The sequence below is a fragment of the Saccostrea echinata genome, unplaced genomic scaffold, assembly GCF_033153115.1.
Source record: "Saccostrea echinata isolate AGI-Se365-2 ecotype Australia unplaced genomic scaffold, CSIRO_AGI_Sech_v1 ptg000028l, whole genome shotgun sequence".
NCBI classification, from domain to species: Eukaryota; Metazoa; Mollusca; class Bivalvia; order Ostreida; family Ostreidae; genus Saccostrea; species Saccostrea echinata.
Genome location: NW_026889777.1, coordinates 9,010,578 through 9,030,123, shown reverse-complemented (window position 1 = coordinate 9,030,123; position 19,546 = coordinate 9,010,578). Strand labels below are relative to the sequence as shown.

Here is a 19,546-nt window from a genome sequence, read left to right as displayed (position 1 = left end):
GCTACTCACAAAAAATTTTACTCCAGTAAAATTATTTCCACTCCAATAAAAATAAAATACTCCTTTATTTGAGTCAAAATACAATGTGGCCATTAACCCAATTTATTAATCTTATTACTGAAGTAAAAATATAACACTGACAATTTCTACCCGCAATTAATAATTTTCACTGAAGAGAAAATTAAACAATCACAGACAATGTTAGAAGACCACTGGTCAACGGGGAAATTTCCCCACGCCCCAATGCATTACTTGCTTGCACATGGCATTTAGAAGTAGAAAGAGGTAAAGCGCCTGATGTAATATACGACAGGGCCTAAAATACATGTGTATAACGCATTTACAAACATCCACTATATTTCAATATTTTTCGATATTTAGTTAATCTAGCTATAAACAAATAAAAATTTTAACAGCATATGACAAAAATTTCCATCCTAGTAACTAGAAACCTGTTGTCATGGCACCCAAAAGGTCTACCGTCCCTTCACCGTCATCAGAGAAGATGGTCATAAACAACGTGTATAACGTTGTGCATTCTCTTTAACTCCTTCATACTTGAAAAATATCGCGTAATTCGAACGAAAAAAAATACAAGTCATTATTCTTAAGATAAAATCTTATATTTAAGGTTGGTGATGTGTTAGCCATGCCTTCAATTCCCTTGATTAAAGCTTCATATGCAACATACTTTGTTATTGGTCGATTTTCACTTTAGTAAAAATATTTAATTGTGGGTAGAAATGACCAGTGTTATATTTCTACTGCAGTAAAATTAATTAATTGTGAATCAGGTGGCCAAAAAAATATTATTACTTCAGTAAAAAGCAAATGATTTTTACTGGAGTAAAAATATTTAATTGTGAGTAGCAATGACCAATGTTTTATATTTACTGTAATAAAAATAATTTTAGTGGAGTAAAAATAATTATACCATCGTCTTCAACTTCCCTCCATATAATTTATTTTCTCAATCCGAGTCTACTCTGCTCTGTTTTTTTTTTGCATATATAACAGCAAATTATTTGTCGTAAATGGACATTTATTAGAATGCCAAACAATGTACAAAAATTACACATGCCCATATTTGAATATATCCCTTATAAGGATACCAATACACATAACGAAAAAAATACAAATATGACTAAAAGAATTGGCAGAAAAGATGGGAGAACAAACACGAGTAAAAATAAATAACTGTGAATAGAACGGCCAACCATACGCCTCCCTTCCCCTAAAAGTGTCAAAGCTTGCGTAAATCATAGTTTCGTTGAGAAAATAAAAAAAAATGTCTACTTGGTAGACCTTATTTTTACCCTACAAAATATCTTGAATCCAGAACCCCCTGCCTACTTTTTGCCCCATAACTTTAATTCCTGGATCCGCGACTGTACATGATTTGATCTGATTTTTATGGACGTGTAGACATACACTACGACGCATAATCCATATTTGGATTTTTTTTTATATCTATGAAATCAAGATGCTAACAAGGTTACTAAAATTGTAAATTCATTCAAAATGCGACTTCTTTACAGAATTTGTTCGAATAAAAAATGGTACACGAGTAAACTACACCAACTATATCAGATTTTGATTCTACAAAAGATGTTAACAAGCATGATATCAACAATTTAATATCTTGATGAAATGAAATTCTTTCAAAATGCTTCTCCTAGGAACAGTTTTAGTCGAGTTTTAATAAAATTTGCTACAACTGAAAATAACACCAACATGAAGATACTTCCTTGTATTTAATTTGGTCTCGAGCAATGTGTTGCCAAGGCTAATAAGAACAGAGATTCGAAATTGAAATTTGAAATTCATTCAAAACTTTACTCCTCGTACAGATTTAAATTTAAACTGGTAAATTTAAACAAATTGCCAACACATAGATGCACAATTCTAGATTTATGTAGGCTATTTATAAAATACGTAGAGTTTTGTTATAATTTTTTTTTTTGGTTCAACGTAATATCAAAAACCAGGTTTTGTGGACACATATTAACATTTAATTCAAATAATTTGAATAAAAGAGTTCAAATTTATCATCTAAGATGACATTTTTCAAAACTATATGTCCGTTTTAAATATTTTTAATATTCCCAACAACCATCTTATCAAAAATCGGATGGAAGACCCACAAACAAATTATCCTTTCAAACAAAGATACATAGCGGGTTCTAGTAAATTTCTACCGAGCCTCTTTCTTTACTCCTCATCAAAATATTAAAAGCAGTGAAGGAGAAACTTCGGGAGTACTGCACAACAGTATATTCCAGAAGTGGTATGAATTAAATGTGGATACTTAAAACGCCAAGGAAGTTTCACAAAATTTGAAATCACAAAATTTTACAAAAATCAAAAGCATCAAATAGTACTACTTTTCAGCATCTTATACGACCATAACTCACGACAAATTAAAGACAAGGCTTTTTGACATCATAGGCAACTGCTTCTTCAATAAAACCTGAACACGCAGATTTGCGTACCCTGTTATTGATCATCTGCTTATTCTACACACAAGTTTTTGTAAGTTTATAAGTTACAAAGATGCTTGAGATTCTCATTGACAATATCTATGTAATCTTTGGAGACCACGTCTTCCAAAAATCTCTTGGAATTCCCATGGGTAATTATATTGTCCCGTTATTAGCAGATCTGTCTTTGTATTCTTATGAATCAGAATTAATCAAAAAAATTCTTCATGAAAAAAGTCTCTTGCTGTGGCTTTCAATTTGACATTTAGATATATCGACGACGTCATATATATTAACAATATTCATTTTCCTTCCTACATCTTTATTCGATATATCCCATTGAACTCGAAATAAAACGCCCTACAGAGTTCGACGCATCTGTTTCATATTTGAGTGTTTTGCTTGAAAAATACATCGATGGCAAACTAACAATTATGATATACGTGATGCCTTCAACTTTTTCATCGGCAGCTTCTCTTAATTATGTAGCGATTTACCATTATCACCTATATAGGATGTTTATGTTTCCCAGTTGATTTGATATGCAAGAGCATGATCAGTGTACGAACAATTATTAAAACAAGACAGGTTACTGACAGATAAGATGATGATACAAGAGTATTGACGATCTTGCTTAAAGTCAACATTTTGCAAATCACATGGTAGATACAATGACCTTGTTTGCAAACACAATCTGTCTTTATATCGACCGAGGTGTTGAAAGACCTCTTTCATACAAATTGTTAGTCCATGTTTTAACACTGAATAGTCTTCGGATTTTCCCGCCCGCCCAGTCATGACAAAGAGCACACGGCGGGTGTGACCGGTCGGTAGGGATGACTCATTGCTCCATGGCACCTGATCCTAATTCCGTTTTCAGGGGTCGGTGTTTGCTTTGCTTATAATTTGTATTGTTTAATTGCATTTTTGAACATGATGCACATCTAGAAGTAATTGTCTATCATTTTTATTCTGTTCCAGTTCATATCTTTAGCCGTTCTGGATGATTTGTGCAGACAAATTTTCATTTAAAAAGAAAATTGTCCATAACTTGGAACCGGAATTGAATCTCTCCCTAAACTTCTTTCAAATGAAACAACTTCATTTTATAGCGCATTATCCTTGAAAGTTTGATCAACTTTAAATCACTGAATAGTTTTCGAGATATTGCGTGCATAAAAAAATTGTCTTAAAAAATAATACCTAGTTTCGATTTCCTTGCGAGCATCGAGTGGGTCTTTCATCCGATTTTTGATAAGATGAAATACATTGGTGATTTTTTAAAAATATTCCGAACATTTTTATTCTACATTGCTCTTTTAAATGTGTCCAGTTTTGAGACAGAAAAGATAAGCAATTTATCAACCTGGGCCTTTAAACACTTAATTATATCACATATAATCAAAATATTGGAATAAATGATTGAAAATCAAGATAATCAGTTTTGCTCCAGTAATGTATAACAAAATATTTATTGATAAAAAGTTAAAGATTGAAAACATTTGGTCCCTCTGGACCCTTTCTTCGTAACGCCAGTCCCTTTTCTTGATATCAAACAAATGTTCAACTAATTTTGAACACTTTCTGTTCCTCACGTATTCAAAAATTTATTATCTTTTCCAATATATATAGTTTAGAAATATTTAGGGGCCAGCCCTTCCAGTCATGAATGGTGTCGTTTTGCAAAATTTAAAGGTTGCATACAATTAAGAACATTGTTCTGAACATTTGTTCAATGTTGCTTATCAAAATATTTCTCATAAAACCCCCAAAAGATTTAGCATTTTTGTCCTTTATTGCGCCTAATTTTGTAACATATGATCCAAATAAAGATACGTTTTGTTTACTGAAACATTTTGCTTCAATAATGTACAGCAAAATATTGATCGTTCATAAGGGATAGATTAAAGATTTTGGTCCCTCTAGGCCCCTAATTCGCGGACACGGTGTCTTTTTCATGTTATCAAATGAAAGTTCAAATGAATTTGAATACTTTCTCTTCAACAAGTATTCAGAAATTCCTTTTCCTTTCTGATATATTTAGAAAAGAAATGTTAGAGCCAGCCCTCTAAGTCCTTAATGGGGCTGCTCATTGTCTCCTTATTGAGAAAATGGAAAGGTTGCATATGACAAAAAAAATTATTCTGAATATCTTTTGTTTCATATAACTTATCAAAATAGATATAAAGCTACGATTTGTCATTCTTGAAATAATATTAAAAAAAAAGCTCAATTGACTTCAGTTAATAATAATTTATTGCGCCCCGTTATTAGCAGACCTATTTTTGTATTCATATGAAGCAGAATTTGTTCAAAATCTTATACGTGAAAAGAAGAAAACACTTGTTGTGGCCTTCAACTCGACATTAAGATATATCGACGATGTATTGTCAATTAACAATGGTTATTTCCATTCTCATGTCGATACGATATATCCCGATGAGCTTGAAATAAAAGATTCCACAGAGTCTGACACATCTGTTTCACATTTGCATATTTCACTTGAAAAAGGCATTAATGGTAATCTAACAACCAAGCTTTATGATAATCGTGATGACTTTAACTTTTCAATCATCAACTTCCCGTAATAAGGCAGCAATATACCTTCATCACCTGCATACGTAGTTTATATCTCTCAGTTGATTCGATACGCAAGAACATGCTCTACATATGAATGATTTCTAAAATGAGGTAAGATATTGACAAACAAGTTGATGAAACAAGAATATCAGCAGTCTCGTTTAAAGTCGTCATTTCGTAACTTCTATGGTCGATACAATGACCTTGTCAGCAAACACAATTTATCATTAAGTCAAATGCTGACTAACGTTTTTCATACTTATTGTTAGGTCATTATTTCCACGCTGAATTTTATCCGTTATTTCCTCATGATTATGACAAGGAGCACACGGCGGGTGTGACCGGTTGGCAGGGGATGCTCATTCCTCTATGGCACCTGATCCCATCTTTGATGTTTTAGAGGTCCGTATTTGCTCTGCTCCAAAATTTGTATTGTTTAATCGACATTTGAGTTTGAATACTGTTTGTTATCTCCATATATTTCATTCTGATAAGAAAATTTTCTGTTATGAAAGACTGAAAGTTACTCAACGTTATTTTATCACAAAATTGCTGTAAACAACACATGCTCCGAAAATCACACAACTCGTGCACTTGCCATTCGACAAAAGTCAAGGAATGTCTACGTTTGTTGTCTGTGGTACAGTACCAACCAGACCCAACCTGACACTCAAGCAGTCCTTGGGAATGCTTTCTCAAAATGTGGGAGTGCTGTGGGACTGCTTTAAGACTGGTATGGGACTGCCCTGGGACCGCTGGGGGCTGCTCTAGAAAGCAAAAATAGCAGTCCCAACAGTCTCTGGGACTGCTTTGTTCACCAATGCGTGAAAAGGCTACTGAGTGACAAAAATACCCCATCCCTGGTGTATTCCGAATTTGCAAGTTCCCTTTTTTGTTTTGTTTACTTTCAACAGAGAAGTTGTAAAAATAAAAACAACAAAAATTTCTCATAAGATTTTAATATGCACGGATAGTCATGGATTGTAACTGAAAAAAGATGGAATGTTAATGTACGTAAACCAACGATCTCGGAAGATTTAAATTTCTTTACACCATTGCAGTGTAGAATTAATCAGAAATATAAATTTAATGTTACATGTCCTAAATAAGGAAGCAATCATGTCATCAAAATGAAATATTCAAAGCGATTTAAAAAAAAAAGCTGCTATCACGCAAAGGGGAAGACATTCATTGCCGTTTTTTTACCGCTTCAAAATAAAACCTTATAATTAATTCAATGTCCATAATTCAACGTCGTTGATTTTTTCGTGGATTAATTTTTAAGGTAGGTCGCAGGTTTGCTTTTGTCATCAATTTCGGTACACAATTTCGACAATTCGAGCGGTTGTTTTGTGCACATTTGATTTTGACGTCAGTTATGTCACAAAGGCGACGTTGCATTGCTTCCCGTTTAATTATCTGAAAATTACTTCAAAAAGCAATTAATAGTCCGTACGTAATTCGTATATTAATACACAGTGCAAGTTATTGTGCGTACATGTAAACCTCGTAAACGTAAGAACCAAGATTATTATGCAGGGATTATGTGTAATGTTTTAAAACAAACTAATAAAACATAATAAAATACGATGCCTGATGCAAGGAATATTTATATCTTAAGTGATACTAACTGTTAAAGTTAAATCAAAATGAGTCAGTGTTAAAGTTATGGTATGCAAAAAGAAAGTTATTGTATATTGCGTAGCCGAAAACTTGAAGGGTAGTAGTGCCCGCACGTAAATTGCAGTAGAAAGAGAATGTACATATTAAACCATGTTTGTCAATCAAAACCGAGCGAAAATATTTGTATATTTTCAGGATGGAATTAATCCTTAACACTAGAAACCGGTGAAATTTAATTCCATGTATTTTCCTGTTATTTATAATTAATTTTTGGGGTTTATTTTGTATTTGAATTTCGCGAAGTCGCTAGTATGTATATGCAGGCTAGCAAATTGTGAAATGCATTAAAATAAATTCATACAAACACTATCGGACCTATATGACAGATAATAATATACAAGTATCAAGTATATTTTTTTTCTATATAACAAAAGTTATCAGTGTACAAACTAAATGCAAGTATTTTACATTATGCGTATGAAAATTTGATAAAGAAATATTAACAAATGTTTGAGAGTTAGGGTGATATACTGGCTTGCGACTAATATAAAAAGAAAATTGCCGGTACCCCCTCCCTTTTCCTCAGTAATAGGGTGTTTTTTCTTCACCCTTTCGAATGAAGTGAAATTGATGTGTTATGCCTGAAATCTTAATGAACATGAACATCCGAAACATTCATGTATGAACATTCATACATGAATTAATATATTAACACTGTCGCTGCATATATTAATTCTAATACACAAAGAATGGTTTGTATCAATATACCATTCATTCTGACTTCGTGGACAGTTTGTGAATTTCACAGTAGTAGTGTAGATGTATAAGATTCTGGCCTTCCTAACATATTTCTGCATTTTGTGAAATTATGAACAAAATTACAGTGTACATCTATGTCACCTTCAAGATCTTGCATATTCCAAATATAAAGATATCTATATCAACGCGATTACGTTCAACATATGACGTTGTAGTCATCAATAACACCATAAACAACATATGACGTTGTAGTCATCAATAACACCATAAACGCAACATTTTGGCAATATAAAAGCAAACTTTTAGCACAAAAAATAGCGAGAAGACATATTGATTTCTTTTTATCTCAATGGTGTTAACTTTACCTCATCTTGACATTTTGAAATTCCTGACATTCGTCTACGTATTTAAAAGTTATCCAACCTTTTTTTAAAGAAACTCTTTCCGTAAAACTGCCATAAAACATTATTTTCCTATATATTTCAACACTAAATCGTAGAAATTGTTCTAAAAACAATACCGCGTTTACAGTAATATAACATTAAAACTAAGTAGGCAAATTTGATAAAAAAAAGAAAAAAAAAGAAAAAAAAAAAGAAAAAAAAAACACTATAGATAATATTCTACAAATTCTAAGGAACATTATATCAAATTTACAGGATATGTTTTCTCGAAAGAATTTTTATGTAGAAGACCCGCGACCTACCTTAACTAATAAATAAGTTATTTAAAAATACATTTAGTTTAAAATTAAATTGGTTGAAAATATCAAAAATTGAGTTTTATTTCTTGTTTTTGGGTTGTTTTTGAGGAAAAGCAAGATACACATAGGAACTACAATGCATGGCCGATTAAAATCCAAAAACATTTATAGATAGCGCCTTGATAAAAAAAATCTTGAAAATAAAATTTGTTTAAAAAAATAATAAAAAGAAACAGTAGAATAATACAAGAGGATGGAAGACCCTATTAAGAAACAGAGTAAAGACAATATGCTCCCAAACCTCGTTTGGGGAAACATAATTATACAGACTAAGGGGCTCATATCACACTGACCTAAAAGGCCTGAAAAAATTTTCTTTTCAAAAGTAAAAAGAAAATCCTTCTTTTAAGATAATGCAATACGTGACGACGCCCATCTCTTCATCTGATCAATGGTAATAATAATGCCTGTTTTATTTTCAGTGGCAAATTAAAGATGGAGTGGGATGGCGGAAAACCCGACGCCTCCTTATTTTTTCTATTCAAGCTAAAAATATTAAGTCAACTTTAAATGCTTAAGTTTTATCCTATAAAATTTCAAGGATCCAGGTGAATGCCCCTGCCCCCTGCCTAATCAGCTGGTACCCTGTAGCTTTGATTCTGGCAAATAGAGGAGCACAATTAGTGCCATCAAATAATATTCCAAAATATTGTTGGAAGACCTGGTAAAAAGATGTTGTCAATGAGAAACTCCAGGATCCTTTCAATGTCAACTTCAGAATAATTGTGTATAGAATGAGAGTGATTTTTAACAAAGTAATTCTGTTGTTGACCAATCACAATTTATAAAATTTTCACGTTTTCCTGTTGACATATAAGTTGATGAAAGAAGATATCAACAGTTCCATCTAAACTCATTTCGCAAATTCTACGGTCGATACAATGACCTTGTTAGCAAATACAATCCATCGTTAAGTTGAATATTCATACGAATTATTAGGCCATTATTTTCACCCTGAATTATCTATGGATTTTTCCGTGTGCCCAATCAAGATAGGGAGCACAGGGTGGGTGTGACCTGTCGAAGTAGATGCTTACTCCTCCATGGCACCTTACCCCACCTCTGATGTTTTTAGAGGTTCGTGTTTATTCTGCTACCAATCTGTATTGTTATACCTTTAAAAAATTGTTCCTATATAAATCTTACTAAAAAAAGTCTAACATTTCCAATGTTTTACTGAGCTGTCCTAAAAAAAAATCGGTGTTTGTCCGCGGAGGGAGAGATTGGACCTGTCGACGCAGCTAGGTTAAGGACTCCCATATTTATGTCAGCCTATGCAGAAGTTCGGGAAAGTTATTATGACGTCACATTAAAATAATACAAATGAATCTCAATGAAAAGATACTATACGTTCTTTTTAAAACACACTCAAATACTTTCGTTTCCCAAAAATATTATAAAGATAAATGGATGTGCAACTTGCCAAAATAGCACTTAGCGTATGTTAAACATGTTGAATGTAGGCCAGATTGATCTCGCTGCACTTACTGAAATGACGTCATTTCTTAGTTTGACACGCAGTTTCTCTGTACTTTAGGCGTGGTTCAAACTATTGTCGTAGTTTGTAAAAATAAAAATAAATGCAAAACAAGCTTAATTGGACCAAAATAAAGACATATTCTAAAATATATTTATACACATTTTATTGTAAAACTAAATTGATAATGTTTAGACTTTATATATAGCCGTAGGGAGCACATTTGTACAGTAACGTGCTAGAATATAGGGTACAGCCCCCCAAAAATATCAAAAGTTCAACGATATCCGCTTCACTATAAATTCTGAATTTTTTATTATTCCTACTATTCTGAAATGTGTTGGAAGCTGGTTATGCATTTTTATTTATTCCGTTATGTAACATTATTCTAGTGAGTATTACATCTATATCTGGAGTTTACAGAAAGACGGCTAAATTTTACAAAATTCCCGAGCAGGAGGAAGTTGCTCCCAGCACTTTTCATTATAAAGAATTCGTCTCAAACAAAACAGAATAAATTTTATAGCGGAAAGAGACTAGCATATCGTTGAACTTTTACGATCTTTGTAGTAATACATATATGTTCTAATTTAAACCTGTCACCTGACAAATAGCTGATGTAAGCGATGTCGCTTTGGCCAAACTCAGCAGAAACCCAATATATACAAGAACCAACACCATAATTCACTTTCATCAAAACTAATGATTTTTTAAAAAAATATTAAAATTGTATTCATTTTTTCAGAATATATTAAGGCGTATTTTTCATTGGCGTCCTTAACCTAGCTGCGGATGAGATATTGGCCCGCTTACTTCACACAATGGGCGGGATCAGCATTTGTATTCGTTGGTGTTCGGAATTGACCGAGTTTAACCTGAATACTGGTAAAGGAAATTTATATCAAAGAAGCCAGCATAAGATACACGTATGTCAAAAAAAAAAAAAAAATAAAAAAAAAATAAAATAAAATAAAATAAAAGTTATAACAAGACATTTATTGACTGTGCTCTCGGGTAAAATGCGTACCCTCGTACCAAACGCTTTGCCTGAGGCCTATTCAGGCAAACAGTTTGGTTCTTGGTTCCGACAAATCGCATGTTACCTTCGAACCCAGTCAATAAATGTATAATGTTCCAATGGACATCTGAGCTTGATTACTCTTCCTTCTCTTCATATTTTAATTTTTGTCACCAACTTTAGACACATTTTGTGATTTTGAATTTTCTTAAAGCAAAGGATGAAATAAAAATATTCAATCAATGGAATGGTAACTGAATGCTCACTGAAAGGTCACTGAAAAGTGACTGAAAGGAGCCTGTAAGTGACTTTTCTGTGATCTTTCAGTTACCATTCAGTTGACTGAATGACAGTGGCCTTTCCGTTGTCTCTTCATTACATCTTTTTATTGAATAATCTACTTATTTTTTGACTTAACAATTTTATTTTACTTTTTCCTATTATAATGGCAACAAATTTATCTATTTTCGAATAAAAAATGTGAATAAAAGTGAATATATATATATATATATATATATATATATATAAAGAAATTCGTGACAAATCCTGGGATTGATCTCAGTTCTTAAGGCTTGATAGGCTGATTTTTTATCTTTTATTTGATAGACCGTTACCTTCTCCATTACACCACGGCGACTAATCAATATTATACCCATTAATATCAATAAATGTCTAGAAATCGAATCGTGAAACAGTCACCTGATGCTTAGCAATATGTATAAATCTTGTTTACACCTTTTATATTCTATGTTAATTGCGCAGATTTTGGGGGGCAGACTAATTATTCCACGTTTCTTTTCGGGATAATGACAATTATCGGCAACGGACACCTGCTTTTTTAAAAAAAATTCTACTTCTAGAAAATTACATTGAATACTTTTAAATTGATTTTTTTTTTATCTAAAACATCATTTGATTTCAACGATTCAAAATAACTTCCACAAGAAGAATAGTTAATTAATTCTGTCTTTGCTTTCACTCAGAGAAATTCCATAAAATCAAACCACATTAGATGGACAAAAGAAAAAATGCAAAAACTTAAATTAGAGCTGATTTTTTTAAAAAATAGATTTTTCTTGTTTAAAAGCAATATCACCGACATCCTCGATTTCTATTTTCATGTTTGACTAATTGTTTATTCATTTTACACTTAGATTGAATAAGCTTGTGAAAATATTTATCGCAGATATATAGCGATTTTACAGAAAGAAAAAGAGCAAGATCTTTGAAAATTCATTGAATTCAGATATTAATATTGGATTATTTTTGTATAATCGTTTTCATATTCTTTTCCTAAATCTATTTTTGTGTAATGAATTAGAAATTCTAAACTAATCTTATTTTGTATGAGTCCATAGTTGAACTGTAATATTCAACATATCTATTACTGTATTTGACATATATTTAATCGTCTTTAATCGCAGTTCAAAATTTTAGGAAACAATTCAAATAAAATTGAATATATAAATAATTTCATAAAGTTGTAAAAAAATAGATACTTATATACCAATAAAAGGCCAGGAAAAGTTTAAGAATGACGACTGGACGACTGAAAAATAATTGAAAGGTCAGTGATAGGTCACTGAAAGAGGAAAGTAACTGAAAGATAACTGAAATGTGTCTCCTGAACGATGACTCAGAGATGTGCCTGGATTGAAGCTGAAAGGTTACTGAAAGGTCACTGATATATATATATATATATATATATATATATATATATATATATATATGCCATTCAATGACTGAATGACCAGTGAAAAGTCACTGAAAGCTGTTTTTCAATTTTAAGGTCTTATTTCTTCCCGTAAAGTTCTATAGAATTTTTGAGAGTCAACATTTGATTTACACCACTTCTAGAATATGCTGTAGCACAGTACGTTTGAAGTTTCTCCTTTTCAGCAGTTAATATTTTTGTGAAGAATAAAGATAGGGGCTTAGTAGAGCAATTCAATTGCTGAACCCAGCAATGTATCTTTGTATGGATTTTTATGAAATTTAGGAATCCAGTATAGGTAGGGTAGGTCGAACTCACTTTCGTTGGCTGGAATATGAAAAGTATTTAAGGCTGAAATGTGATTTTGAAGAATTCCTTCCTTTAAAAGTGAATTATGAGTATAGTAGAAAATCCAGATGTAGAATTAATACCAAGTTCATCTAAAACACAATGATGAGCCTTACCAACAAAACCGATATTGTTACAAGCCTTATCTGCTGGAAGCATAACATATTGTTCATGTAGTCTTTCTAATTCTTTCATCACTTTCAATTTAGTGAAAACGGCAGGATAGACGGTTTGCATATGAGTTTTAACTTTTTAACAGGATTCCTTAATAAGTATATGTTTTAAATATTTAATCCATTCTGACAATGTGTTCACGTCTTCCTCTTCATATTTCGCCTAATGTCTGGCAAAATCTTTAACAGAATTCATAATAGAAATGAAGTTGTCCAATTGAAAGTTCGGGGCTTCCTTTATTTAGTATCTTTTTAAATGATTGCTTTTAGTTCGCCATTTTCAACTAACGGAAAAAATAGCACATCACCAGTATTAACATCACCAGTAATGACATGTTCAGCGGATCTATGGTTGAAAGAAGACAAAAAGAAAGAACACTTAAGAGAATTTTGAAACTTGCTTTGTTGTAGACAATCGATCAACAGTCAAACGTGATCATGGAGTGGAGTACCACGGAAAATAAGAAACGGATTTTAAATCACTGAAGGTGGGAGTGGGACTGTTGCATGTGCAAGATTTTCATTTTTTTTAAAATTTCATTTAGGGATATAAGGAATAAAGAAAAGTGACTTGTTACCTACGTTTTAGTAAAGAATACTCAACGAAATTTGTATGATATGCGTATGTTTTTGATTCTGATACATATTTATTTATTTATTATGTTTTGAAGTATCATACATGTATATTTATTGTTATTTGTTCAGTGTGTATCTTAGGAAACTATTTACTTTATGTATTTATGTGTAATTTTCAAGTATAAAAATTACGACCTTTACAATTATAATTACAATTTACAATTATAAATGTACATTTCTACTAGATATCAGAAAATACTTTACCCCTTTCCCCCTTCTTAACATGGTTCAAATGTTGGACCTGGGGTCAGAACAGAGTAGTGCCACATTCGGGTGGGTTGAAGAGCTTTAGTATAATCTCTAGCAATTAAATTTTAAAAATCTCGTCCCTAATGAATGACAATAAGGATATTATCGTGAGTTTTATATGGAAGCTACTTCATATAGTGCAGTCCAATATTGTGGCTCATGTGGTCACTTCAAGACCATAACCCAGAATTGAGGTTTTAGATATAGGGACACATAGGAGAGTACCATGAACACCATGGAATTTTTATCTGTCAAATGAACGTAAAAGTAGACTAATATTTTGTTAATTTACAATTTGAATCGATGTTCTTGACATGGTTCAAATGTTGGACCTGGGGTCAGAACAGAGTAGTGCCACATTCGGGTGGGTTGAAGAGCTTTAGTATAATCTCTAGCAATTAAATTTTAAAAATCTCGTCCCTAATGAATGACAATAAGGATATTATCGTGAGTTTTATATGGAAGCTACTTCATATAGTGCAGTCCAATATTGTGGCTCATGTGGTCACTTCAAGACCATAACCCAGAATTGAGGTTTTAGATATAGGGACACATAGGAGAGTACCATGAACACCATGGAATTTTTATTTGTCAAATGAACGTAAAAGTAGACTAATATTTTGTTAATTTACAATTTGAATTGATGTTCTTGACATAACAGTTAAGCCCAAATAGGGGTCAAAATTAAAAAGAGATAGTAATTAATAAGGAAATATCTTTTGAAATCTTTTAATAGTAAAATACGGGTGTATCTGGGTTCCAGTTTAACATATGTAAAGAGGGAAAAACTCAATACTGTACCTGTATAAACTTCTTAACAACAAGGATAAATTTTCTCAAATCATAATATAGCGTAGATTGAACTTTTCAATTTATCATGAAAGTATGGAATCCAGATAGTGCCACATACTTCACTATAGAACCACAGTACCATCAGGGTTTAGATCTTAACGTGATGACAAAATAGTGCGATGACACGACTCGATGGTGCAAAACCACGATGAGGATGATGCAATAGGGCGACTATGCGATGATACGATGGAGCGATAGTGTGACGACGAGATGGTACGATATAGATAACGCGATAGATGATAGAGTGCTATCATCGCATTTTCGAATCATTACATCGTCGCCATCACTCTTAGCAGCATGGCGACACCATTATAGCAATATAGCGTCATTACTATCGCACAGTAGCCTCGTCGACTCTATAGGTGATGCGCAAACGTACAATAGTGAGGAAGGTTGTCCTATCTTGAGTCCGTATGAAAGGTAGATTCAATTCACTCAACCACCAGGGTTGATACGAATATCTCATAACGCATTCAATTCAACTTGGTCTAACTAGCACAAGTGTGCATATTTACCCACATGCTTTTTAATTTATTAATATACAGTTATGGAATGGGTATGAGGGAAATAGCAAATTTATGGTTCCCCAAGGGAGGAAACTATTTCCCGAGGCGGCGAAGCCGCCGAGGGAAATAGTTTCCTGCCGAGGGGAACCATAAATTTGATATTTCCCGAGTATCTATTCCATAACTGTTTTATTATACCGAAACAATCATAGGAGATTTATTAAACTAGAGACTCAGACATTTTTTTAAAAACAATATAGAGGCATTTAAAATAATCACAAATGCATGTGATTAAAAATATTGCAAGATAACTAATGCATCAATACCGAGGAAAATAAAATTATTAAAAAATATAAAATAATTTCACTGACACTTCGAAGGATTATCGTTGTCTTCATTTTGCAAGAATTCCAGTATGATTTTGACATTGCATGTCGAAATGTTTTGACGTCATAGTTACATTGCTAATAACATTACGTCACAGACTCGAGATTCCTTGAACTCTCCGCCCATTGTTCATTTTAATTGGTTAAAATCATTAATAAATATTCATGAGGGAGTAGTCCCAGGGAGTAGCTCCGATTTTCAGGGAGTAGTCCTCCGATGAGGGAAAAAGTATCTTCTCAGGGAAATAGACAGTTTTATGGTATTAATTTTATATAGAGTAATAACAGTAGAGGTATAATAATAGAGGATATTCAATGTTTTGTAGATGAATATGGAATTTATTTTATGAGTGGGACAGGATTTTTTGATTTTTTCACGAGTGCGAAGCATGATAATAAATTAATAAATTATAAAATAAATATTTGTATTTATATAATAAATAATAAAATACATTCCATATTCATTTACAAAACATTGCATTTTCTGTTTATTATATTTCTTGCTTTTCCCGTTGCCTCAGTCTTTTGTAACACAGTGTCATAGGTTGTGAGGTCATAGTTAAGCGGTTGAGACGTCATAGCTTTAGCGATTGAGAGATTGAAAAACGTTGCAAACATAGATTTCTAACAACATATTTGGAGAAACTTTAGCTGTTTTATTCTCTGTCAAGATGGTTCATTTATTCTCTCTCTATCTTATGACAGGCAAGGGAGTTTTTTTTTTAAAAACATTCGTCGTGAATGGAAGGAAAATCGAGAGTTTTGCCGCACTTCTGATATTCTCTCACACTGTGAGAATACCATTTTGATACCCTTTCACACTGTGTCCGAATATCACTTTTATTAAAAAATAAATTACAGTATTTCACTGTTGAAAATGTAATAAATTTATATGTATATTTTTTTAATTTTTCAAGTGATGATGAGCCTTTGATAAAGAGAAAGCATCAGAAGAAAATAATCCAAACATATTTGAAAGTTCATTTTTCAGGTGTTGCTTATTTAGACCTTTACATAATCAATTACTTTATACATGTAATCATATGTATTTGTCAACTTCCAGTGATGCAAACATTGACTTCTTTTTTTTCCTTTGGCCAACATTATTGAGGTTCATCATAGTATTTAACCTAAAAATTTGATCCAGTTTTTTACCTGTTAAAAATTTGATTATTTCTATCTTTGTCTAAAAAATAAAATATTAACGTAATTTATCCTGCACCATTTATATTATTATCATTATTGGTACACGTATATTTTTTCATAAAACATTTTAAAGAAAGATAAGTTTTGATGATGGATGCATTTCTTTACTAGCATAGATAACAAAGTGATATTCTGCTTCAAAAAAAAAACAAAACAAAAAAAAAAAAAAAAAAAAAAAAACAACAACACCGCTTCATTATGTTCTCGAATATGAATTTATCATATAAGATACTTGATATTATTTCCATATATGCCTAATAATTTAAATTAGACATAAGATATTTATCTGAACAGGTAAGCACCACTTCCTACCTCAAACTCTTTTCTATTTGAATCTTAAGCTGTCATTGTTATCATTGATGAAAATCAATGATGGGAATTTTCAATTTTTGGGATAAAATCTAGAAAGAGAGTCATTATTCCTTAAATTTTACTTAAAGTTTACTACCTTTACAACACACTTTACTTGACCAAATACATTAGAACATTAAGAATTATCTCCAATTAGAAAAAAATCCTTTATATAATCTAACAGGGTGTCGTAAACTGATCCCCGAGCATTATTCGACGAAGGTCATTATTCATCTTAACACCGGCTGACCCACCGTTGTAAAGTTGTGGAACACTGTGGACAATACCTGCCAACTCAGTTGAATAACTAAATTCAATGAGTTATTTGTATTGATTATTCAATGCAGGTCTACGTATATGGATGGGAGCTTTATTCAGTTAGTAAATCGTTGTGAATACCGCTTTCAAGGTCGTAAAATCAAGAAATCAGCATTCTTTATCAAGAAAAATATAACTTGCTTAAAAATGGCTAAATTTTAGTATAACTTACGAGTTATTTTGTATAGTGCTTTACATTGCATTCTTTAAAACTTCTTGGTAAACCTTAAAAATGGTTGAAAGCTAATTCAGTGTCTTTTATACATACGTTGTTAATTCAAAACCTTAAGCAATGGTAACCAAAAAACATAGAGTTTACTTAAAAGATTTCATGGGTTGTTTTATATTTGGTGTTTTTTTTTTTTTGGGGGGGGGGGGTGTTATTTAATCTTGCAAAATTTAAAATGGCACCACCGATTTGATGACATTTACCATGCAATGTTTAGATTGTTATCATTATAAATAATCCAGTTAAACAAATTCCCGTCATTGATTATGGTTCAAAATGCACAAACTTTGGGAAATTAAGTCAACCTTTAACATTCATCAATTGACTTTGCAATCATTACATTACATTTATGCATACAAGATTGGAATGTCGTATACATGTATTAAATTATGACTTTGATACTTCGATTAAAACACAGAATAAAAAAGAAAAATTATATTGACCTTCCATTTCTATTGATAATCATTTCTGTTCCCACTTTCAAAAACTTGTACCATAGTTTTGCATCTGCCATTGACATCGTGACGAGTCCATTGATAAGTTGAATACAGTTGCCATTTTTATCAGCAATTTCATCCCTGGAAATTCCAGCGTCCGTCGATGAACTCTGCACATCTGAATAGCCTGACGAGCCACTGGACATTGAATACAGTTGGCTAGTATTCATATCAGACGACTGTATCTCCATTTCTGATGATGGTGACTCGGACGATGATGCTAAGGATGAAGATATGTTTGATGAAACTCTTTTATTTGAGTTTTTCTTTCCTTCATTTTGCAAAATTTGCTGTTCTTCATTTGCTTCTCCAGAGTCTTGTTGAGTACTATTAGGACAATCCATACCTAGACATGGTGAAAGGAATTCTTAGATTTAGTGATATTACAAAATTATCTTAAAAGAACACTAATTACAGGGTTAAAAGTTATATCTGAAAGCAGAACTTTTTTTTTCTCTCTATAAACATATACATGTAATGATAATTGTAACTGAAACTTTTCTCTTCTTTATAGATAAAAAAAAAGTAAGCATAAATTTATATTTCCGTAAACATCACCTGCGTTAGATAGTACAAGGAATACCATTTCATGATAAATAATTATAACAATGATTTATATAATAATAATAATATTATATAATATATTATATTATATAATAAAATTTTTTTTACAACTATCATTATTTAGACAATGCAACAAAATTGAATATTTATTTAAGGTAAATATATATTATTATAACAGTATTTTTCGCGTCTCGTTTGATCTGATGATCCGCGCCTGTCAACTTGACGTGATACGACTCTTCGGATCAAGTTACTGTTATAATGATAAATTTATTATATACCCCTTTCCAACTAGCAAAATATAATAAAAGGAAGCTTTTTGGATCAATTACATAACTTTTATCCATTAAACAGTCCATTTTGTAAAGGAACTTTTTGATACGCGAGAATAGAAACGTCATTTATCTGTGTACTACGTCATCAGTTTCAGAGAGGGGTGATATGGATTCAGAAAACCACAGTGTGGTGATCCGGAACGTCGGATCACACCGTCACATGATTGCATAAATTCAACAGTAAAACTGAGTGACAAACAGTTGGGTATATAATAATGGAGGTTATTCTTTTCCGTCCTAAGAACCTTATAACATGCAGAACTTTGTCCTTATTCTTCCTCATCTTCTTATTTATTTGCATTTCTTTTGATTTTTTATATTCAAATATACTTTTGGTTTTTTTTTTATATAAATACGGTAAGCTCTTGATAGTTTTAGATCAGACTTCCATCTTTCTCTCAATTTCGAGAAAGAAGGGGTAAAATATTTAGAATTCTGATCCTGATTTCGGAGCCTTTTTTCGAGCCTTATCAAGCCCCATC

At 32.0% G+C, this 19,546-nt stretch overlaps 1 protein-coding gene across 1 annotated transcript in view; it reads right to left on the bottom strand.

Annotated features, from left to right (window-relative positions):
- Positions 1–18,509, bottom strand: part of LOC133193981 (T-box protein VegT-like) — a 64,611-nt gene extending 46,102 nt beyond the window's left edge. Inside the window, exon 1 of the mRNA XM_061329893.1 lies at positions 18,112–18,509. Coding sequence (XP_061185877.1) covers positions 18,112–18,509 — 398 coding nt within the window. The remainder of the gene's footprint in view (positions 1–18,111) is intronic.
- Between the last annotated feature and the right edge of the window lie 1,037 nt (positions 18,510–19,546).